We start from the raw sequence: 25,183 nt of genomic DNA on the forward strand, positions 1-25,183 counted from the left end.
AGAGGATTACACACGTTGTGTGACGGAGAGCTGACCTTTCTACATCACATTTGCTGACACTATCACCAGCGCCTTTCAAACACAGCTGTCATCGTGGCTGGGCCTGATGATGGCGATCCCCGTATTCCTGTCATAATTCTAGATTACCACTTCCTAATCTGGATTGTGGCTCCGGCCCTGGGCCGCAGTCCACACGCGGGACTTTCTGTTCATCCATCTGCAGACCTGAAAGAATTACGGTGGCGCGGCACTCACTTGTTCTCATTGGTGGAGTCGTATCTGGGGAAAGGATCGGGGTCGTTGTCGTTGAAATCGTAACTGGCCGCAGGATCCTGGAGAAGAGAGAGAGGTTTTCTGTTCAACACAGGCAGTCATACCCCAGTGAATCCCACGCATGTAAGCAGTGATGGATGCTCAGTTGCTGGCCCCTTAAAACTGACACCAAACACACAACATGGACAAAAGTATGTGGACACCTGCTCATTCAATTCAAGGGTATTAAAAAAAGTTGATCCTGCTTTTATTGGAGTAACTGTCTCTACTGTCCAGCGAAGAAAACTAGTAGATTTCTGGCTGAGATTGGGGAGCCAGGAAGAAGGTTAGGATTAGGTTTTGGGTTGAAGTTAGGATTAGGGCCAGGATGAAGGTTAGGATTAGGTTTTGGGTTGAAGTTAGGATTAGGGCCAGGATGAAGGTTAGGATTAGGTTTTGGGTTTAAGTTAGGATTAGGGCCAGGATGAAGGTTAGGATTAGGTTTTGGGTTGAAGTTAAGGTTTGGATTAGGGCCAGAATGAGGTTTAAGATTAGGTTTTGGGTTGAGTTTAAGGTTTCGATTAGGGCCAGTATGAGGGTTAGGATTAGGTTTTAGATTGAGTTTAAGGTTTGGGTTAGGGCCAGTATGAGGGTTAAGATTAGGTTTTGAGTTAAGGTTAAAGTTAGGATTAGGGCTAGGGCTAGGATGAGGGTTAGGATTAGGTTTTGGGTTGAGGTTAAGGTTAGGACTTGGACCAGGATTAGGGCTAGGGCTAGGATGAGGGTTAGGATTAGGTTTTGGGTTGAGGTTAAGGTTAGGACTTGGACCAGGATGAGGGTTAGGAGTAGATTTGGGTTAAGGTTAGGATTCGCTCTTAATGAAGTGCTACTGAAAGGCCAAGTCAAAAAGCAGCACAGACTGAAACACACTTATAACTTCAGCTCAAATGAACAAGCAAACTTGTCTCTACGCCTAACAGGCCGTTAGAGGACGGTTCTTTTTTTAACATCACAAAAACAGTAGATGCAGCTTGGGTTGTGTGGAAAGGCTGTGATGGTACCTTTTGATGAACATTTTATGTTTACATATTGTATTATTGAAAAAGTCAGGAAGACGTGTTTGTCTGTGGTTTGGGTTCTTTAAGCCAGCGAGTCGCACATGGCCACAAACACACAAAGGCAAGAATGGATCTGGTTGTTAGTAGAAACTACAGTCCTGGCTTTCTGGACACAGATTAGACCCCACTGATGGTGCCAATCACTCCAGGATAGGCTGAACCTGCAACTGGGAAGGCAACCCGTAATGATTTTGCAGTGTAATGCTTGAATAGGCCAGAGGCTGCGCCATCGAGACACTAAAGGCCTTCTGATTGAGTAAAGATAATTACACACTGGAGCTAGATCTGTGTGTGTGTGTGTGTGTGTGTGAGAGAGAGAGAGAGAGAGAGAATAAGAGAGAGAGAGAGAGAGCGTATTGCTAAACATCTTTGTTAGAGGGCTCTGCACACTGCGGTGACGGTACTACATGTCGCTATGGATAATCTCTCGTATGGTTGGGGGTCGTGGTCTCCATAGAAACAGGCGTACAGTGTTGTGGAGTGGGGGTTGCTATGGTGACGCTCTTACGTAATTGGGGTAGATGTCAGTGTGGTTCCACTCCAGGCCATCGTCCAGCACGGTGATGACCACGCCTTTGCCCGTGATGCCTTTCTTCCACACAGGGATCACATGCAGGTCCAGCTTCGGCAGCGACGGAGACGTCCGCGTGTCTTGCTGGAGGGGGGTGGGGGAGGAGAGCAGAAAGAGAGACAGAGAGAGAGAGAGAGAGAGAGAGAGAGAGAGAGAGAGAGAGAGAGAGAGACAAAGACACAGAGAGAGAACGAGAGAGAAATGAAGAGTGGTGAGAGAATTAGAGGAGAGAGACAGAGAGATGACAATGAGAGAGACAGATAAAGAGCAGAAAGAGAGAGAGAGAGAAAGAGAGAGATGACAATGAGAAAGAGAGATAAAGAGCAGAAAGAGAGAGAAAAAGAGAGATAAATGAAAATGACAATGAGAGAACGAGATTAAGACCACAGAGAGAGAGAGAGATAAAGAGCAGAAAGAGAGAGAGAGAGAGAGAGAGAGAGAGATGGCAATGAGAAAGAGAGATAAAGAGCAGAAAGAGAGTGAAAAAGAGAGATAAATGAAAATGACAATGAGAGAACGAGATTAAGACCATAGAGAGAGAGAGAGAGAGAGAGAGAGAGAGAGAGAGAGAAATTAGACAGAAAAACAGAAAGAGATAGTGATGACAATCAGAGAGAAAGAGAGAGAAAGAGAGAACGAGAGAGAGAGAGATAAAGAGCATATGGAAGGAGAAACGGAAGAGAGAGACAGAAGGAACAAAAAGAAAGAGGAAGAAAATAAGAGAAAGTGAAGATCAGAGAGTTAAAAAGCAGAAAGAGAGACAGAGAACAAAGATACAGAGAACAAGAGGGAGGGAGAGAGAGAGCAGAGAGAGAAAAAGCAGATGGAGACAGAAAGACAATGTGAGAGATAAAGAGCAGAAACAGAGAGAATGACAGTATAAGAAAGAGAGAAAGAGAAAGGCAATGAGAGAAAGAGCGAGAGAGAGAGAGAGAATGTACGAGATTAGGGGAGATGGAGAGAGAGAGTGAGAAAGAAAATAAGAATGAGTGATGGGGCAAACAGTGAGAAATAAATAGAGTTAATCTAACTAGGCTGCACATTTACATTTACTTCATTTCTCAATATGAAATACAGTTGTGATTAATGAGAAATCAAACAACCCCTCCTTTGTACATTTTTCTGGGTGTGAATACTGTATCAATTGAGCCTGAGTCTGTCGGCCCATAAGAAAGCAGTGTGTTGAACTCTGGGCATGTGTGTCCATGGAGATTATATGGTCCGCTTTTGTCCGCTTCCTTAATAAAAAGGCTCTCCACAAATCACATCCATTAGCAACTCTCAAAAGCAGAATGCCTCTTGTTTAAATGATATAATCTTCCATGTTGACCTTTCTGGAGGCTCCATTCACCGGCCTTGCTGGGCCATGAGGACTAGGCCGTCTCTGGGCAGGTAATTAACCGCTGGCGAGAAAGAAAGAGAGAGAGATAGAGAGAGTGCAGTGGAGAGAGTTCAGATATATGCAGTATTATCCCGCGGTCGGCTCAGTACAGGCTGTGTGATGTACAGAAGTTTAATAAAGGCCAGTACGGAAGCTGGGAGAGATCTCATTAGCGTCAGTGTTTTAACTAGTGGAGGGGGCAGTGAGAGCCAGTCCAGGGGGGCTGATGAGTCAGAGGAGAAAAAGCAGGAGAAAGAGGCTGGAATAAGCAGCTTCAGGAGGCTGTTGACTCGTGCATTCATCCTGCACAAGCAGCAGCCCCTCAGCCGTGACTCATAGCTGAGATCTCACTCGCTCTCTTTTAAGCAGAAGGAGGGGGGTTGGAGCTAATGGTGGACGTGACCACACATATAAGGATTTTGGATGGGCAGGAAGAGCTTGGACCTAGAAGTACATCCGAATACGCAGTTAAAGCAACATTATGTAGAATTTTGACTTTAAAGGAGCAGCTTCAAAATCAAAAGATGCTCTACCAACTGTAATATATAATATTAATGTCAAATATATATATATATATATATATATATATATATATATATATATATATATATATATGTCGAAATGTTTGATTAATTCAGCTACTTTAAGTTTAAGCACCCATTGCTGACACAGATGTGCAAATGCACACAAACACAGTTTGTCTAGTAGAGAAGTACTGCCATAAGAATAGGACTCTCTGGAGCAGATAAACATGAACCTATAGGCACCATGCTGCCTAATGCCAGGCATGGGCTAGAGGGGTATAAGGCCCCCCAGCATTGAGCTGTGGAGCAGTGGAAGAGCTGTGTTCTCTGAAATAATTGATGGTGCTTCATCCAATGCCTTTTAGGTGAGTTGGTGAGATGAGGATGGCATGGGATGGTGATCATCCAACATCCTGACCTCACTAATGCTCTTGCCACTAAATGCAATCAAATCCTCACAGCAATGCTCATCCAAAATCTAGTAGAAAACCCTCTTCCCTGGACATCTACTCCAACAAAAACAAGTTTTTTTTTTTTTATGAGCAGGTGTCCATATTTTTTTGTCCATATAAATATTTCCATATCATAGCATGGTATAGCTGCATGACACCTATATGAACTTTATATGGCACATGACAGTAGCCTAGGTTACCATTTGCAGTTTATTAGTATTATTATTGTCGTTAATAAAGAGCATGAGTTAGTAAAGCAATGGAGAATTTGCAGAAAAGCCCATTGTGATATCTCTGGAGTTTTCTTCTACAATCATTAGCTTTGAAGGATTAGCATGCACCCAAACACACATTCATATGCACCACACCCACCCAATTACAGCCTGTGGCACTCAGCCTGAAATAGAGAGAAATGTCTTATGAGTCATCTCAGATTGGATTATCAAGCATCCTCTCTACAGAACCATAAGGTAATGCATGCACAGCACTCTCTCTCTCTCTCTCTCTCTCTCTCTCTCTCTCTCTCTCTCTCTCATTCTTCAAATCTCTCTTTCCTCCTCCATAAATATCTATATTTTCCTTGCGCCCTCCCTCCTTCCCACCCTCCCTCTCAGCACATCCTCTCATCTCCATACCTCGCACGTCATCCTCCCTCTACCGCTCACCCCCTCCCATCTCTATGCACCACTGCGCTAGAGCGCCTCTCTGAAGACATGCACAGTAAAAAAAAGGGCTGCTTTTGGAAACAGGTCAAATGAAAGAAATGAGGGTTAAATTGATCTGGATTGTTGTTGTTTTTTTTTTTTTTTTTTTGGGGGGGGGTGTTTTAACGTTTAAATGGAACTGCAGTGCTTAAATAAGGTCACTCAAATAGGTGCTTTTGGAGCAAGAAAGACAATAGGGCTCATTCCCCCGTCTCTTCCTGAGAATCTTCTCAAATGAGTTGTTGAGTTGAGTCCTGACAGAAGGTCTAGGTCAGATTCCTGATGTGTTCATAACGAGCAGGATGGATCCCATTGTCCTCCTAAACCGAACAAATCCCAAATAAGAAAACGCTGGTGAAAGTCTGAATGGTGGTGAAAACTGTGTGAGTGGGTTTGTGAACAAGGCCCAATGCTCTCATCTGCAGTGTTCCACTTGTTGAGTTTGCATTTAGAGTAAAGTATTATGGTATTATAGTAAAGTATTATTATCATTGCTGTATGTCGGAGCAATTTACTGATTCGCAAACAGTACATTTACGCAGCCTATCTGTGAGTGTGGACATGTCCTTATCAACTCAAACACAATCGCAGGGTTTAATACAGGGGCTGTCCAGTCTTATCTAAACAAGCCAGAGCGCACCTGATTCCACCTGTTTAATCAGCTGATCTCAGTCTTGTTGGTAGAAGATTGGACACTCCTGCTCTAATAGCTTTCCAAACCTGCCATGTCATTATAGCAGGTCTAAAGGGAACGTGATTAACCGTGCGGTTGTTGGGTTTGGTCCTCAAACCTTATTAAAGGCACTGTCTGTGAGGTGTTTGGTGTGCTCCCTTCCCAGTGTCCACATGGATTTCCTCTGGACACACCAATTCCTCCCAAACATACACATGATAGGTGAATTGGCCATGCTAAATTGCCACTAGGTTGTGAAAAAGAAACACTATATAGCATTGTTAACTTAAATAAACAGCCTAAACAGGCCAAAACTTCTATTACCAAAGAATAGCCCCACCAGTTTGTACAGAAGTCCCTGTAGTTACTGAGTAATACACCTTAGCATGCAAAAAGCCTTAAAGGGTTAATGGCAGTAATTTTGCAGCAGTGGGCCACTAACTGCAAAATACAGTGACTCTGTATTTTGCAGAGTAACAGAAACACTGTTACTCTGCTGTCCACATGTTTCTTCATTTCAGTGATGGTTCTGTATCTCTCAGCTTGTCCAGAAATGCATGTGTAAAGTATGTCCTTCTTGAAGGGTGTATCACAGTGCAAATTCCACTTCCTGACTGTAGGGGGAGCCCAGGAACAAGAAATACCAATCCTTGCATAATGCTGCTTTAATGGGTGTTGTGAAAAAGCAACACTCTGTAGCATGGTTACCTTAAATAAACAGCCTAAACAGACTGAAAGTGTTTTTTTACAAACTTCTATTACCAAAGAATAACCCCAAAGTTTGTACAGAAGCCCCTGTAGTTACTGGGTAAGACAAGCCTTGCTGCGTTAAGGGGTTAATGAAATAAAATGAGGAAATCTGACATAAGGCATAAACTACAGTGAGGCTGGACTGCAATACTAGCTTTGTAAACTATTTATTTAGATCCATTTATACATATGGCATCTGTACGAGCTGTACAGGGATAGCATAGTAACGTTGGCCGAGCTAACCTGGCCTTAGCATTTCTTTGTTTACTAGCTGTCTTTCTCTGTTTAAATCACATGAGGTCACCTGTGATCTACTGTGGCTTTCTGTGTCTCGACATGGCTTTATTTAAAGTAGTGCTATCAAAATGCTGTGGAACCTAGAAATGCTTGCGCCATGATGTGGCTGCATGCCTGCCGGTGTGCATGCCTCCATTCAAACAGTGGTTTAGGATGTGGCGTGACGCGTCTGGTGTGAGTCTGGCCTTATGTTACATTGTGAATGAATGTTCTTCTCAGCTGTTGTTCAAAGCAGCTGAGCAGCAGTAGCAGTAACTTTGCAGCAGTGGGCCACTAACTGCAAAATACATGTAGCGGAAACTCTGTTACTGTGCCGCTTCAGTCCACATGCTTCTTTCATTTTAGTGACGGTTCTGTATCTCGCAGCTTGTCCAGAAATGCATGTGTAAAGTAAATACCAATCCTCGTATAATGCAGCTTTAATGGGTGTGCGGGTATCCTGGACCAGGGCACCCTGTTCAGGGGGTATTCCTGCCTTGTGGCCAATGATTCTGGGTAGGCCGCAGACCTACCGTGACCCTGGCCTGGAAGATGCAGATAAAAAGATGAATGGATGGTTCTGTTCGGTGTGAACCAATGGATTTTGTCCGTGATCTCGGACTAATAGAGCCTCTACTCTTCTGGGAAGCTTTACACAATTTGTAGCATTGCTGTGAGGAGCTGATTGCATTAGGCCTTGTTAGTTGTTGAGGTCGGGTACTGATGTTGGATGATTGGGTGGAGCTCCTTCACTCCAGATAATGAGAAAGTTAGAGTTAGAGCTAAAGCTGATGGGTTTTATATCACTCTACCTGATGCTTAGTGACCTTATCATCGCTGTCAAGCAAAAACCTTGTATCTCCATTTTTTTCACACTTTGTTCTTTACATTGTCTCAATGTAATTGTATGATGAAGGGACCAACAGAAATGCACCAAAATGACTTGGAATAAAATCATTTTACATTGACTTCCATTGAAGGTTTAGAAGGCCGATAGCAGCTGGGAGGAAGCTTGGCTGTCAAGCCGATCTGGTGCTACGGAGGAGCGTGTGACGAATCAGTCTGGAATTTTATGACCAGTTCAATTAGGAGGAACGCAGCCTCTAGGAAAACAAAACCTGTGTTTTATGGTGACTCAGAGATTCTAATATCCTGTTTTTCGGTCATAAAACAACAGTATAACAGGAGGATTTAGAAAGAGCGGGAATATGGGCAAATAGGGCCACCTCATCACTACACAAACACACACGTCAGAAAAAGACCCAGGCTCTCAGAAAAGAGCACTGCTAGAGTGATCTGGGATAATACGCACGTCTAAAATTAATCCATCGCTCGCAAAAAGCGTAGCGAGCGCTCCATTTGATTGGAGTGGGTCGGAGCTCAGGCCACGAGCGGATGTAATTCATATCTGGGAGAAATGGGACGTTTGCATCTGTAAGATAAGCCCGACAGCGCTAAAACAAATTAGGACTTTACATTTGATTGCCTTTTCTGTTGTTTGGGTTCAGCGAGGGCCGCTTTTCTCCCACATATCCAAAGGCATGCTCAATTAAGCAAATGCACTTTCTGGCAGCCTGTTTTCTCTTCCTCCTTCTGTCTCTCTATCTGCCTCTCTCTTGCCCTTCCTCCCCCTTTTACAAACAAAACCCATGTGACATGGATCTATCCAGATCGCTGAATGAGGAGCAAAGTCTCAAAGAGCCACAGACTCATTGGGCCTTTTTCACCAACCATTCTTAACCCTGTTAAGTCAAGTGTATCATGCACAATATGGACAAAAGTATTGGGACACATGTTTTAAACCGCAATCCACATATCAGAAAGAGTTTACAGTGCTTATGAAGAAGTAACGGTCTCTACTGTCTAGGAAATTTTCTGGAAGAGAATTGCTGTGAGGATTTGATTGCATTCAGCTACTACCACCACCCCACCTCATCCCCAAATCCCCAACCATCTATCGTTCCAGAGAACACAGTTCCACTGCTCCACAACTAAATGCTGTTAAACCCCTTTAGACCAGGCCTGGCATTAGCTGACATTGTGCCAATTGGTTTATGTTCATTCATCTGCTCCAGAGAGTCCTATTCAACTGGCAGAACTTCTCTACACGGACTAGGCAAGCTGTGTGTGCTGACTGTGGCAGCAATGGGTTCAGCCTAAACTTAAAGTGGCTGAATGCATTTGTTAGAAGGGGTGTCCACAAACATTTGGACATATAATGTATTTGATACGTATGTATGTAGTTTTTTAAGACCTCAGTATGATAATTAAATAATTAATTACCTTTAACAAGTATGAAATAATATATAAATAAAGATGATAATGTATAATAAATTACATAAATTATGATTAACTGCATATTAATTATATTATAAAATAATATAAAATATGATTTATTTTTATTTGATCAATTTATATATACCGTAAATAGATGTAGATAAACATGTATTTCCATTTTTGTCTCTTTTCTGGTTTGATCCCTGTAGCTGCTTCTGTACACTATGTAAATAATTCTGGAAAAATAGACCAATAGAAATGCTTGAAATTACTTGGAATAAACTTACATTGAGTTCCATTAAAGACTATGTATAAAGACTATTTCTGCCATCTCCTGTAAAGTCACAGTTTTGGAGATCCATGTTTTTCACCGTACTGCAATGACATATTAATCTGTATGTATTTTTCTGGTGCATGCAGTGTGCACAGATAATCCACCAGGGGGGCAGAAAATATGTGTCTAAATTACTTACTATTGAATGTATGATATGTTACTGTTATTATCTATATATTAATATAATATGTTAATTAATACTCTTGTTTATTATAATTAATTAATTATCACACTGATAATGATCTTAAAATGGTCATTAAAACCCATTTATGTAGTTTTCACCACAATTCTGGCTTTAACCAGTGTTTTATTATTTGGGATTTGTTCAGTTTAGGAGAACATTGGGATCCATCATTTTAAGAGGCGAGCTGTGAACCGTTCTGCTCTTCATAAACACATCAGGAATCTGTTAGAACTGTTCTCAAGAACTAATTCAAGAAAATTCATCAGAAGCTTAATGAAGCCCAATACGGCTTTGTGTGCTAGGCCATAAAATCAGCTCCACAATGTAAAGAAGGATTCAGTACTGAGGTCCTAAAGCACCAGAGCTGGATTAGTAGTAGCCCAGAGCACAAACCCAGAGGCTCCATCAGCTCAGTAATGAAGAAATCACCTGGGCCGCCTCCTCACTCTGATTTATGTGTCTGTTTTCAGTTAATTTAGTCTCAGTGTCTTATCTATGAGGTGGGTCTTTCCCTTATTGGCATCAGTATGATCAATGTGGAAACCTGTCTGTTTAGAACCGCTGAGACTGCAGCGCTGTCCAACACCTCAGCACACACACACACACACCGCACATCTACAGCCGGAGAACGAGAACACTGATCCAGTGTAACTAACAACAACAAATCCAGACGTTGGGCTGATGCTTCCCCATTCACACTGTTCTACAATGTTCTCCAAGTTCACACTGTTCTAAAATGTTCTCCCCATTCATGTTGTTTTCCTCTTGTTCACACTATTCTATAGTGTTCTCCCAATTCACATTGTTCTACAATGTTCTCCTAGTTCACACTGTTCCACAATGTTCTCCTAGTTCACACTGTTCCACAATGTTCTCCTAGTTCACACTGTTCTTCAGTGTTCTCCCAGTTCACACTGTTCTTCAATGTTCTTCAAGTTCACACTGTTATACAATGTTCTTCTAGTTCACATTGTTCTACAATGTTCTCCTAGTTCACACTGTTCTTCAATGTTCTCCCAGTTCACATTGTTCTTCAGTGTTCTCCCAGTTCACACTGTTCTTCAATGTTCTCCCAGTTCACACTGTTCTTCAGTGTTCTCCCAGTTCACACTGTTCTTCAATGTTCTCCCAGTTCACACTGTTCTTCAGTGTTCTCCCAGTTCACACTGTTCTTCAATGTTCTCCAAGTTCACACTGTTCTACAATGTTCTCCCCTTTCACGTTGTTCTTCAGTGTTCTTCTAGTTCACAATGTTCTACACTGTTCTCCCCATTCATACTGTTCTTCAATGTTCTCCCAATTCACACTGTTCTACAATGTTCTCTCCAGTTCACATTGTTCCACAATGTTCTCCTAGTTAGCATTGTTCTACAATGTTCTCCCTATTCACACTGTTCTACAATGTTCTCCCAGTTCACACTGTTCTACAATGTTCTCCCAGTTCACACTGTTCTTCAATGTTCTCTCGATTCACGTTGTTCTTCAGTGTTCTTCTAGTTCACGATGTTCTACAATGTTCTCCTCTCATTCACACTGTTCTCCCCATTCACAATGTTCTCCTAGTTTACACTGTTCTTCGATGTTCTCCTAGTTCACACTGTTCCACAATGTTCTCCTAGTTTACACTGTTCTTCAATGTTCTCCTAGTTCACACTGTTCTCCTAGTTCACACTGTTCTACAATGTTCTCCCAGTTCACACTGTTCTTCAATGTTCTCCCAGTTCACACTGTTCTTCAATGTTCTCCTAGGTCACACTGTTCCACAATGTTCTCCCAGTTCACATTGTTCTTCAATGTTCTTCAAGTTCACACTGTTATACAATGTTCTTCTAGTTCACATTGTTCTACAATGTTCTCCTAGTTCACACTGTTCTTCAATGTTCTCCCAGTTCACACTGTTCTTCAATGTTCTTCAAGTTCACACTGTTCTTCAATGTTCTCCTAGGTCACACTGTTCCACAATGTTCTCCCAGTTCACACTGTTCTTCAATGTTCTTCAAGTTCACACTGTTCTTCAATGTTCTCCCAGTTCACACTGTTCTTCAATGTTCTCCTAGTTCACATTGTTCTACAATGTTCTCCCAGTTCACACTGTTCTTCAATGTTCTCCTAGTTCACATTGTTCTACAATGTTCTCCTCTCATTCACACTGTTCTTTCCATTCACATGGGTCTAGAACCTTTTCCATCGAATAAATGCTCTGTTTGAATACTCAAAGCAATTAAGCACAGTGTCACTGAATAACTCACCAGGTACCACTGCTGGTTCCACATGGGGTCGTCGAAGAGTTTGTCCACAGAGCATTCTTTACATTCAGCCCCTAAAGGAGCACGTTTACTTCGCTGCTTCTCGTACTGCTGCTCTGCCCAAGACACCTGGAGAGAGGCGAACAGGTTAGTCTCAGTAACCGACACATAAGAACGGGCAGGCTTACGCTAAAGACTATACAGTCATATTCCGTACAGACACAGACAATGTAAGTTATCTAGATAGACACTCTTAGATAGTCTTCAAGTCCTTTAGATGCTCCTCAGCAGGTCCATCAGGAAAAGAGGTTCTGAATGAGAGCTCTTACCCTGTCATCTTCTGACAGCCTTTTGGTGATGTGATCTGCACTCCTTTTGGTCCTGCTAGGATGGTTCTGATGTTTGAATAAATAATGGTTTTCTAGCGCCCCAATCTGTGGGAAGGAGACAGAGAGAAAGAGCGAGTGAGTGAGAGATAGTAACTGTTGAAGGAGACGATTCATTTCTTGGACCTAAATTCAGTCTGATCTAAATGACGTAATTCCATCTGTCTGGTCTAGTCGGCCTGGAGCTTCCTCGTCCAGATGCACAATGGCAGGCCTTGCTGTATTCGGCAGCTCTCCTGGAGGAAGGCCAGAATTTAGAGTTTCCACCCTGTACCTACACCCTTCAGAATAAAGACGCTCCCACTTTTGCTTTGATAAAGAACCATGTAAGAGATATACACTATGGGCAAAAGTATTGGGACGCCTACTCATTCTTCTGAAATCTCGGGTATTAAAAAAGTTTATCCTGCTTTTGTTGGGGTAATTGGCTCTTTCCACTATATTTTTGCAGCATTGCTGTGAGGATTTGATTGAAATTTAGCAATAAGAGCGCTAGTGAGGTTAAGGTCATCCCCAACTCATCCCAAAAGTATTGGATGGACCACCATCCACAATTTCAGAGAACACCGTTCTTCCACTGCTCCACAGCTCAACACTGGTGGGCTTTATACCCCTCTAGCCCATGCCTGGCATTAGGCAAGGCACCAGTGGTTTCATGCTTATCTTCTCCAGAGAATCCTATTCTACTGACAATACGTCTCTACAGGGACTAGATAAGCTGTGAGGGTGCATTTGCACATCTGTGTCAGCTGTGTTAGCTGAATGCATTCATTAGAAGGGGTGTCCACAAACATTTGGACATATAGTGTGTGAACCTTCATTTTCAACCTTCTTTCAAGAAAAAGTGGTTCTTCTGTGCCATTGCTTAAAGAACCCTTTGTAGAAGATTGTAGAAGACATTTTTTCTATGCAGTGCCTTTTCAATGCATGTTCTTTTTTAGTATTTTGCAAACACCTGTTCCTAGCTGACGTGTGCAGCCCGAACGTCAGCAGCTGTGATTCCTGCCTGTGGTGAATGAATGCACATTGTTATATCTCTGGACTCAAACTATACGTCACTGCACAGCACGAGAAGGTAGATCTCTGTTCGGTCCATTTGAAATTCCACCCTGACGTTCAGAGAAGACCTGTGGCATCTCTTTTGAATTCATCCACTGATCTACACGCCTTCACGGCCTTATCCATATAATTAATGCTAATGACGCTGAAACACCAGATCAGATTTCAAGAGAGAAACAGTCCAGCTGAAGGATGTTAGGCACTGGCTTCCTGTATAATTTCACACACTCGCCATGCACACAGGCCAGACTCATTAGAGGTTTGAGTTTTTTATCATGCTATCAGTATCAACCCTAAAGAAAACAGCCATTCCCATCAGCCCAGCAAAGCTGACAGGGTACAACGTCAGACTGAGCTCCTCAATCACAAAGCAATGAATTATACAACACCATGCATATGCAACGGCATTGCGTTCCACCAGGCTTTGCAGTCTAGCTGCACCAGTTCATTCCACAGACATTGTCCCAAAGTAGCTCTACAGAAATCCCAGTCAAGACCCTAAATAGGTAGAAAAGCTTTCTTGAAACATGAGGAAGAAACAGGGAGAGGAACATGACTCATGCAACGGCTAAACTCAGCCTTCTCTGGGCTGTACTGTATAATGCAGTTCTGATACAAGGAGAACTACAAGGAAGATTCAACTGATATATCTAGGTAAATCAAACAGAAGAAAGATCAGTGACCATCCCAAGAGTATCCCTTCACCACAACAGCTTCAACACATCTCACAGGCTTCAGAACAAGAGATTTAACACAACATTGACTCAACTGAACCTAAAACATTCAGCTCAACTCAAGGGCTTCAACTCAGGCCAATCCAGTTCAACCCAAAGGCTTCAATCCAACCCAACTGCTCCAAAGTGGCCCAAGTGGTTTAACTGACTACCCCATCAACTAATCCCAAAGGCCTCAACCCCAGCTGCTTTGACTCAACCCAGGGTTTTAAGCTTAGCCCAAGTGAGTCAACTCACTCATTCTATCAACTCAGCCTGTCAACTGATTCAAAACCCAAGCGATTCAAAAAACCCATTTGCTCCAACTCAACCCAGTGTTTTAGCTCAGCCCAAGTGCTTCAACTCACTCAACCCAAACACTTCAATCCCAACTGCTTTAACTCAACCCAGTGTTTTAGCTCAGCCCAAGTGCTTCAACTCACTCAACCCAAACACTTCAATCCCAACTGCTTTAACTCAACCCAGTGTTTTAACTCAACCCAGGTGGTTCAAATCAAGTGCTTTAGCCCTCATCAGCCCCTTTGCTTCAACTGAACCCAACTGATTCAAATCAACTCATTTGCTCCAACTCAACCCAGTGTTTTAACTCAGCCCAAGTGTTTCAACTCACTCAACCCAAACACTTCAATCCCAACTGCTTTAACTCAACCCAGTGTTTTAACTCAGCCCAAGTGCTTCAACTCACTCAACCCAAACACTTCAATCCCAACTGCTTTAACTCAACCCAGTGTTTTAACTCAACCCAGGTGGTTCAAATCAAGTGCTTTAGCACTCATCAGCCCCAGTGCTTCAACTGAACCCAACTGATTCAAATCAACTCATTTGCTCCAACTCAACCCAGTGTTTTAACTCAGCCCAAGTGCTTCAACTCACTCAACCCAAACACTTCAATCCCAACTGCTTTAACTCAACCCAGTGTTTTAGCTCAGCCCAAGTGCTTCAACTCACTCAACCCAAACACTTCAATCCCAACTGCTTTAACTCAACCCAGTGTTTTAACTCAACCCAGGTGGTTCAAATCAAGTGCTTTAGCCCTCATCAGCTTCTTTGCTTCAACTGAACCCAACTGATTCAAATCAACTCATTTGCTCCAACTCAACCCAGTGTTTTAGCTCAGCCCAAGTGCTTCAACTCACTCAACCCAAACACTTCAATCCCAACTGCTTTAACTCAACCCAGTGTTTTAGCTCAGCCCAAGTGTTTCAACTCACTCAACCCAAACACTTCAATCCCAACTGCTTTAACTCAACCCAGTGTTTTAACTCAACCCAGTGTTTTAACTCAACCCAGTGTTTTAGGTCACTCCAAGTGCTTCCACTCACTACTCATTCCACCAACGCAGACCCAAAGGCTTCAAACCCAAGTGGTTCAAGCAGCCCTGGTCCTTCAGCTGAACCCAGGAGCTTCTCTGCTCAAGCCAACATCGCACTGAGCTAACCTACCTGTCTGATCAGTTCGTAGCCGAGATCGTTGGCAATCGCCTGCGCAGCGTCGGCTCCTCCGGGTATCTCCACGGCCCACTCGTTGAGGTACTGCCGGTCCATAGCGTCCACGCCTGGGCAAGTCAGCGCGCAGAGAACCGCGAGAGCGCCGAAAGCCACCGCTGCAGCACATCGCGCTGCCATCTCAGAGCCAAGAGCAGCGCTGGAGAAACGGGGGCGCGCACTGACTCCTGGGCGAGTAGGACGCGAGGAACGACAACTCAATAAAAAAATTAATAAAAATAAACAAATATCAAACAAACAAACAAACAAACAAGAAAGCAGACGAATACAAAGATCAAGAAAGAAAGACTAGATCTGCTCCTCGTGACTCTGGCAGGCTGTAAGGCTCGCGCTGCAGCTTGGATGGGAGCAGTTGGAGCAGCGTGGAAAGCTACCAGTGAGAGTGAGTCGTGAAAGAGGAAGGGATGTTTACACGTCAAATTACGAAGGGCTCTGACGTCAATTCGTACCTGGGGTAGGATGCTCTGGTCTCCAGAGGATGGAGCGAGGGAGGGGGTGGTGGAAGAGACGGGCGGGGTAAGAGGAAGGGAGACGGGATCTATTAATAACCACCAAGCGCGCTGGCTGGCGAGGTGAAGACGACCAGCCGCTGGAATTTGAGTTGAGGGGAACGACGATGTTCACGATGCATGTTCAGTGCTGTGACACACTGAATTATCCCTCACGTGTGGCTTAGAGGCTTATTTATTTATTTATTTATTTATTTATTTATTTAACGGGCTTTGTTTTCGTATGCTGACGAAAGACGTACGTCACCGGGCACACGTCGTTTCAGCACCACCCCAGCGCTGGACAGCTCCAGCCATGCACTGCAGAATGGCCAGTGTGCATTGTTCTGTAGATGTCTGTCTCTCTCTCTCTCTCTCTCTCTCTCTCTCTCTCTCTCTCTCTATACAAATACACACACACACACACACACACACATTATATATACTCACACAGACACCCCTTTTTACCAACTGAGGCTACACTGAAATGATATATAAGCCTGTCATCAATTATCAAAGACTGCATTTGCAGCACAATGATGGAGAGAATTCAATGAAAGGTGCACCAGAGAAAAAGAGAGAGAGAAAGAGAGAGAGAGAGCTTTGAAAATAGAAAGATCACAAGCTCTAATGAATAAGCATGCAGATGCTTTTAGCCAGTGGTACAAAGATGTGGGAAGAATGGAGAGTGGATTACAATTACAAGCAGATCCCTCCTGTCTTTTCATGCTGCATGTTTTCATGCTGTGATGATAGAGTAGACTAGATCAACTAATCATTCATTCAATAGATTTCTTCAGAAACGGAAAATAAAAACATGAAACAGCACTGTCAAAATCATAATGAGAATCATAATGAATTTCAAATCAAAATCAAATCAAATCAAATCAAATTTTATTTGTCACATACATAGTAATACACAGTATAACTTGCAGTGAAATGTTGCCCACATCAAAGCTATATAAGTGCAAAAGTTCAAAAAAAGTTTAAATAAATAAAATAAAAGTTATGTTTAAGCTAAATTGAAAAAAAAAATAAAATATAAAAATATAAAAATATAGAAATATAGAAATATAAGAAGCAAAAAAAAGCAAAAAAAAAAAATTCAGAGCATTTATTGAGTTAACTCAATGTAGTTTAGTCAAAGACGTTCCTAACTCACATTTCTAGCTTCTGCTTCTCAGTGTAGTCACTGTTACATATTGAGTTGAGCTCCAGTAACAATAATAAATGAGCTGCAGCTGAAACAGATTTTTAAATACTCTGGAAGGTTCAGTCTGTGGCTCCGCCCCCTCAATCAGTTTACTGATTGTTACCATCTGTAGGTTAGAAATCCACCTATCTAGGGTTGCAGTGCTACGCTGATTTTAGGATTTTAGGATGGTTATCATACCATGCACATTTCCTTAATACCAGTATTGAGAAAAAAAACAAGCGGATTTTAAATGCAAAAAAAGCCCATCAATGTCTTACTATTATGAGAGGTTTAAAAGCCAAACAATCAATAAATGAATGGTGAAAATAAATAGCAGAATAATCCATAATGAAATTAATCATTAGCTGGAAACGAAATAGTTTAAAAGCTTTTTATTTATTTTTTTATTAAAAAATTCTGAATAAAATGTTTTAAAAAGAAGAGGAACAACATGAGGAAGGGTTGTGAAGTGGAGCTATAAAATTACTATATTTTGGGAGGAGTAGGATGCCTGAAGCCGCTCTTCTCTAATCTAACATCCTTTAAATTCCATCTTTACCTTGTTCATGTCTCTATGACAAGTCTGCCACTTAAACTCCAGCCCAAAACTTCTCCAAAATGTTCTCCACCCTCTCTTACAGTCTTCTCCCCAATCATGGGGGAGCTGAAACCCAAGCTGAAAACACGGTCTGAATCAGCACAATACCGTGTACTGTGATGCCATACAACCGTGATATTGCAACCCTATACATGGGGAGGCCTCCCTATTCTCAGGCTCTTGACCATGGAGGACTGTGGTGTTGATGGGGCTTAAAATTGACCTCCTCCCTGTTCACAGTTGCTCCACTCCAAGGCTGTGAAGCCGTCTACATTTCTGTGTACAGAATGAAGGGAAAAGTCTGGGGGCGTGTATCGTGTGATGGGGGAGTTCTAACCTGCAGATGGGAATAGAGAGTAAACAAATGGAGGGGGCGGAGCCACAGACACAAATATCTTATTATTAGTAATTAGTCAGTTTCAGATTAGGGAGATTGATCTTCCCATGAAAAACTGTGCTGGATACTGACACTACAGGGCCAGATTTGAAGGATTCTGTTCCACCCCAATTAAATGTTTCCTAGAAATCTAAACCAAGGAGCACATAGAAATCTTTATTTGTCAGAGTGGACCCTGGTCAATTCAGGTGGGCTGTAGTTAGTGTTAGCCACTGTGGTGGAAAATGCAGTTCAGTGCTCAGAGCATCAGTCAGGTTCTTGAGCAAACAGCACAGAGGCCCATTCAGCAGCTGCCGTCTGCCTCTACCTGGCAACACCTGTTTGCATTAGAGGGGTTGGCTAGCCTCCACAGCTCGCCATAGACTTTGCGCTGAGATGACAAACAGCAGACCTTCTTCACAGTCTGAGGTATACGGAAAATACAGACGTTAATCCTGGCAGAAGCTGTGGAGACACCCTCGTATAAACCCCTCACACAGTCTATTGTTTTTTACTGTTTTGTCCAACAGTGCGAATCATTGGACGCCAGCCACTGAGCAAACCACAGCCTTATCCCTGAGCAAACTCTGAAGCACTGCTGCTGCTCAGACAGTTCAGGACTCAATCACCGAGGAACGTCCGCTCGCTGCTTTCGTGGATGGCACTGATCAGGTTGAGCAGGTTGAGTGGTTTGATGAACGTAAATGGAGGCTTCAGTCCAGCAAACGTCCTTCTTATTTCAGAGAGATTATTACAGACAGCAGGGCCTTTACATAGATACAACACAGGGACAAAAGTATTGGGACGCCCGCTCATTCATTATTTCTTCTGAAATCAAGGGTATTAAAAAAGGTATTAAAAAAGAGTATCCTGCTTCTGTTGGAGTAACTGTCTGTACTGTCCAGGGAAGAATACTTTCTACTAGATTTTGGAGCAGCATTGCTGTGAGGATTTGATTGCATTCATTGAAAAGAGCGTTAGTAAGCTCAGGATGATGGATGATCACCATTCACCTCATCATCCCCAACTTCCAACTCATCCCAAAACTACTGGATGGAGCACCATCCATCATTCTAGAGAACACAGTTCCACTGCTCCACAGTTTAATGCTGGGGGGGCTTTATACCCCTCTAAATAAATAAATAGTAATTTAGCACTAAAGGTAAACTTTCGTCTAAGACTAGGCTTAATCCGTTTCTGGGAAACTAACCCATAGTGTACATAGTATTCGTCATGCATTTCCTTGTAGGATTTACTTAACTTACAATGGAAGTCAATGTAAAAGTTCCCTTTGGGACCATTTTATTGGTCAATCATGAAATGTTGACACAAGTTATACAGTAATTTGCAAAGATTGAAGTACCACAGAACAGTGCTTTATCTGTGCAGTGTTTATTGGCTCAGTGAAACACTAATATTAGGATGAATTTGTGAAAATGAAAAAAGTGTTGAAGTGTTAGTTTGGTAAATCAGGGCTTAATGATGGTAAATCAGGTGAGCTGCTGCTGCTGCTGCTGCTGCTGATGGAGTTGAACACATCCTCCACGCTGTGCTGGCTGGACTGCGGGCCGTCCAGGAGAAACCTGGAGAAACCGAGCTCTGTTCTTCAGACTAGCTCACCGACAAGATCTCACTACTTTCTGCTTTCAGAATGAGAAGCTCTTGCTCATTTTTACTTGGACTCTCTTAGAGACATCGGCTTAGGTGCCTAAAACCTCTGTATGTACTGTATATTTATTAGGCATGGTGCTGACAGGTTCATATTTATCTGCTCCAGATATTCCTATTTTATTGGTAATATGATAAGTTGGACCAATAGAAATGCTATTAAACACACACAAATCTTTCAAATTCTGGAAAAGCCAAATCGGCCAGTCATGCTGATGGTTTCTGCCATGTTTTTTCCACTGCTCTGATAATGCAGCGCTCTGGCTTTCAGCAATGACTTCACACAACACGTCCTAATGTGTAATGGTGTGTAAAATAAAGTCTGCCTCGTATAAGCCTGAACATTAATGGCAGCTAACCGTCATGGCAGGAAATAAGTGCTCTGATAGGGCAGAGGCTACTCTGAGTCACAGCAGACGTCATGGCCACCGGTCAGTCCTGTATGTACAGTACACTTGAGTGAGCGAGTGCTCTAGGAAATTAGGAGCACATTCACTGGCATGTAGGTTAAGGGAGGTACAGATTTACACAGCCTTCCATGACCTATTGGGAATCATTCATCTTGTAAGAGAGGGATTTACGTCACCATGCTGCCATAAAAATCATATCAAAATGAAAAGGAAACAGCTTTTTTATTCCTGTAATATATATACATACATATATATAGACAGACAGACAGACAGACAGATAAATAAATAGACAGACAGGCAGATAGATAGATCGGTGGATAGATAGATTGGTGGATAGACAGGTAGATAGATAGACAGGTAGATAGATAGATTGGTGGATAGATAGATTGGTGGATAGACAGGTAGATAGATAGATTGGTGGATAAATAGATTGGTGGATAGACAGGTAGATAGATAGATTGGTGGATAGATAGATTGGTGGATAGACAGGTAGATAGATAGATTGGTGGATAGACAGGTAGATAGTCTGTCTGTCCATTTGTTCCGCTTCATGTTTCTTTCTCTGTTTTTCTTCCTCTTTGTTCTGCTCACTCTCTCATTCTCACTCTCTCACACACACGCAAAATCTTTTCTTGTTGCCTCAAAGTGTGTCATTTGTCAAGGATGTGTGGTCGCCATGGAAACCTCTCTCTCCTCCTCTCTCTTTCCCTTTCTCTCGCTCTTCCTCTCTCTGTGTTGTATCTGTTACACAAGGCTGGCAAAAATTGCATCTGATATCTTGTGCAATGCAAGACAGCCGTGAGGGGCTTAATCGGGGGGATGCCAGCGCAGTCTGCTCAGTGGAATGGAGGAGCTTTTGTAAAATAGATGTGAGAGTAAACAACCTTTAAAGTGGTAACAGCAACCTTTACATCCACAACTTTGAACCTGCAAAATGTTCTTCACACATATAGCCCTCACAAAAAGGGTTCTTCCATGACATCACTCAAAGAATCCTTTGTAGTACCTAACTAATTAGTAATTAGTAAATTAGTAAACAATATTACATTGCTGTTGCAATAATGCATTGTATAATGTAAGCATCCTGCTCCTGTGTCACATTGCAGAAAGTAGATGGAGTGATGATGAAGGAGGACTACCTTAGAAAATGATTCAGCGTAAACCCACACCATCAGCTAGACGACTGTGTGTGTGTGTTTGTGTGTGTGTCGTCTCCATTATGTCTCTATTTTTGCTATTTTTAAGTTTGACATATGAATCTTATCCATCTTCATATATTGTCAAAATGCCAAGATGAATGGACCAATAGAAATTCTCATGTTCAGTTTCTGAGAAGACATCCTGCTCAGTATTGACTCTGCTGATGAGCGCGCAGACCCCTCCCCCATTACACATATTTCAACAACCGTATATAGCCAGTAGCAACAGGGCCGCGGTGTTCAGGTCTGCTATGTGAGTGTGGAAGAGGATGCTATAAGCTGAGAGAGAAATAACAGATCTCCAAGGCCCTGTGGTCTCTGAGGCAGAAAGGCTGGGTAACTGTGTGGCGTTTCTATAGCAAATAATGACTGAGGACAGCAATTAACGGCAGATGCAAACAAAGCAGTGAATTGGAGAGCAGTGTGTGGAGTGGACAGGAAGAGAGAGAGAGAGGGAGGGAGAAAGAGAGGGAGAGAGGGAATTAATGACATATCTTGTAATTATAGCTGTGTGTTTTTTGCACTGAGGAGATTAATATAATGCTCAAGAATCTGCATTAATTGGTTGATGTAAGCAATATGTATATCATATTTGCAGACCTAAAGAAAGACTAATGTCCACCAGGAGCATAATTAATAATATGCACATAATAATTCATATGTAGTATTCATACATCAGTATGAGGCAGTATGGGTTTGCTATTCTGCTCCTAAATGGAAAACTGTTGCAGCTTGGGGGGTGGGGGGGGGGGGGGTGGGGTATAAAAGCCGCTGGAGCAGTTATTAAAGCCTCTGTGTGCTGATAGGCTGTAATCTGCTGACAGAAGGTCACCTGTATCTGTGCTAGTCATCAGCAGAGATGGAAGCATCACACAGGCCTGCTATCAGCTGGCTAATTGCTTCCACAGCTCAGATCAGTGACATCTGTGAGCCCCTCACACATTTCAGCGTCATTCATGACCTTTCAGACAAAGAGATGAAGGAAAGCGACATCCTTCAGACGGACAAATCGTGGACGGAGAAAGAATGAGAAAACTGATGGTAAACTCATGTAATACTGGACTCTTGCTGATTTTACAATGCCAAAATTAAACATAGGATGATCCATTACAGACGCCTTGTAGATGCTCACCTGAAATTCAACTAACATTCAACTGAATGTCTCCTAAATGCAACCGAACTCCAAGTTGTAAATAAAAAAAAATGACAAATGTCTATTGAATGTAACCCTGCACCTAACCCTAACTCTAACCCTAACTCAAACCCTAACCATTACCCTAACTCTAACCCTAACTCTAACCCTAACCCTAACGCTAACCCTAACTCTAACCCTAACTCTAACCATAACCTTAACTCTAACCCTAACCATTACCCTAACTCTAACCCTAACCCTAACTTTAACCCTAACCATTACCCTAACTCTAACCCTAACCATTACCCTAACTCTAACCCTAACCCTAACCCTAACCCTAACTCTAACCCTAACTCTAACCCTAACCCTAACCCTAACCCTAACCCTAACTCTAATTCTAACTCTAACTCTAACTCTAACTCTAACCCTAACCCTAACCCTAACTCTAACCCTAACTCTAACCCTAACCCTAACCCTAACTCTACCCTAACTCTAACCATTACCCTAACTCTAACCCTAATTCTAACCCTAACCCTAACCCTAACTCTAACCCTAACCATTACCCTAACTTTAACCCTAACCCTAACCCTAACCCTAACTCTAACCCTAACCATTACCCTAACCCTAACCCTAACCCTAACCCTAACCCTAACCCTAACTCTAACCCTAACCATTACCCTAACCCTAACGCTAACCCTAACCCTAACTCTAAACCTAACCCTAACCATTACCCTAACTCTAACCCTAACCATTACCCTAACTCTAACCCTAACCCTAACCCTAACTCTAACCCTAACCATTACCCTAACCATTACCCTAACCCTAACGCTAACCCTAACCCTAACCCTAACTCTAACCCTAACTCTAACCCTAACCCTAACCCTAACCCTAACCCTAACCATTACCCTAACTCTAACCCTAACCCTAACCCTAACCCTAACTCTAACCCTAACATTACCCTAACCATTACCCTAACGCTAACCCTAACCCTAACCCTAACTCTAACCCTAACTCTAACTCTAATTCTAACTCTAACTCTAACTCTAACTCTAACCCTAACCCTAACTCTAACCCTAACTCTAACCCTAACTCTAACCCTAACCCTAACCCTAACCCTAACCCTAACTCTAACCCTAACCCTAACCCTAACTCTAACTCTAATTCTAACTCTAACTCTAACTCTAACTCTAACCCTAACTCTAACTCTAACTCTAATTCTAACTCTAACTCTAATTCTAACTCTAACTCTAATTCTAACTCTAACCCTAACTCTAACTCTAATTCTAACTCTAACCCTAATTCTAACTCTAACTCTAACTCTAACTCTAACCACAACCTTGCATCAACCCTAAACTGTAACCCTAACCTTAACCTTAAATCTAACCCTAAACCTAATCCTTAAAAGTTAAGGTTAGGGTTAGGGTGAGGTGCAGGGTTACATTCAACTTAGGGTTCAGTTACTTTTAGGAGACATTCGGTTGAATAGTTGTTAGTTAAATGTCAGGTGAGGCGTCCACAATGGACCGTCTAAGTGTTCCCCAGAACACTTTCAGAGGAATTTCGATATCCAAGACAACCCTAGATTTATTATTCAGTTCTGAATCTGTATGCATAAACTATATTGATTTAGCTTATATCTTGTGGAGTCCCACTGGGTTCTTTTTTAGGGCCTATGACGCTGATGTTAATTATGACAGTAATGTAGTTATGAAAGTGAAGAGGTGAGGGCTATACGGTCTAAGGGCTTACGCACAAATTATTGTGAGGTGTAGCTATGTTGCCAAGGTGAAATAAAATTGTCACTCTCTGCTGAGAGGAAATTGGTTTGGATGGTTGGCTTGGAGAACCCAAGAATGCTTATGGCACAGGCCTGCTACTAGCTGCTGGAACACCAGCTTTGCCATCTACAGGCAAACAAATTTTACAATGCCATGGACTAAGAGATTGCTGTCCAAGAAAGAAGCCCTTCACCTTCCATCTTGACTCAAGTTGGCAGCTGACCACACAGCCAAAGAAAAAGCCTGCTGGAGGAACATTTGTTAGATAAGACAAATATCGATTTGTGACAAGACCAGAGCTATATTGATGGAAGATGGAGAGGAGGCCTTTAACACCAAGATCACTGAACTGACTGTTTTACTGCCAGTAGAGCTGTCACAGTGCAGAAAGTGAATGGAATAATGACGTCCTCACAATTAACCCAAAATACAAACCAAAGTGCTGGTAGAATACATACAACAGGGTAACATTATGCTTCTGGAATGACCTGCTCTGACTTCTGACCTCAACCCCCAACAAAAAAAGGTGGACTATGCTTAAAAGGGTCTATGCCAAGACACCTACAAAGAATGAACTCTACTAATTCTGCCAAGAGAAGTGTCATTTACATTACATTACATTGAAGGTGTTTAGCAGACGCTCTTCCCCAGAGTAACTTACAAGTGCTTCGCTGTTCACTCAGAAAATATTAGCTGCCTTAACTAGTTTGTATAGACTAGGATCCAAAACATCCCTGTAAGCTTAGATATTAATAAATACAGAAATCAGTGTGGAGACCGCAGACGCAATACTACTCTAAACCTCACCCAAGTACTCTTGGAAGAGGAGGGTCTTCAGTCTGGGTTTGAAGACAGCGAGTGTTGGACTCCAGCTGTTCGGACATCCAGGGGAATCCAGCTTGTTCTACCACTT

The 25,183-nt window shown here is 42.4% G+C and overlaps 1 protein-coding gene across 1 annotated transcript in view; it reads right to left on the reverse strand.

The window, feature by feature from the left end:
- Positions 1-16,060, reverse strand: part of pcsk1 (proprotein convertase subtilisin/kexin type 1) — a 28,451-nt gene extending 12,391 nt beyond the window's left edge. The window contains exons 1-5 of the mRNA XM_072662047.1: positions 15,364-16,060; positions 12,072-12,176; positions 11,746-11,871; positions 1,879-2,025; positions 256-332 (exon numbers count right to left, since the gene is read on the reverse strand). Coding sequence (XP_072518148.1) covers positions 256-332; positions 1,879-2,025; positions 11,746-11,871; positions 12,072-12,176; positions 15,364-15,546 — 638 coding nt within the window. The 5' untranslated portion in view covers positions 15,547-16,060. The remainder of the gene's footprint in view (positions 1-255; positions 333-1,878; positions 2,026-11,745; positions 11,872-12,071; positions 12,177-15,363) is intronic.
- Positions 16,061-25,183: the final 9,123 nt, after the last annotated feature.

This window comes from Salminus brasiliensis, chromosome 18 (assembly GCF_030463535.1).
Source record: "Salminus brasiliensis chromosome 18, fSalBra1.hap2, whole genome shotgun sequence".
Taxonomy (NCBI): domain Eukaryota; kingdom Metazoa; phylum Chordata; class Actinopteri; order Characiformes; family Bryconidae; genus Salminus; species Salminus brasiliensis.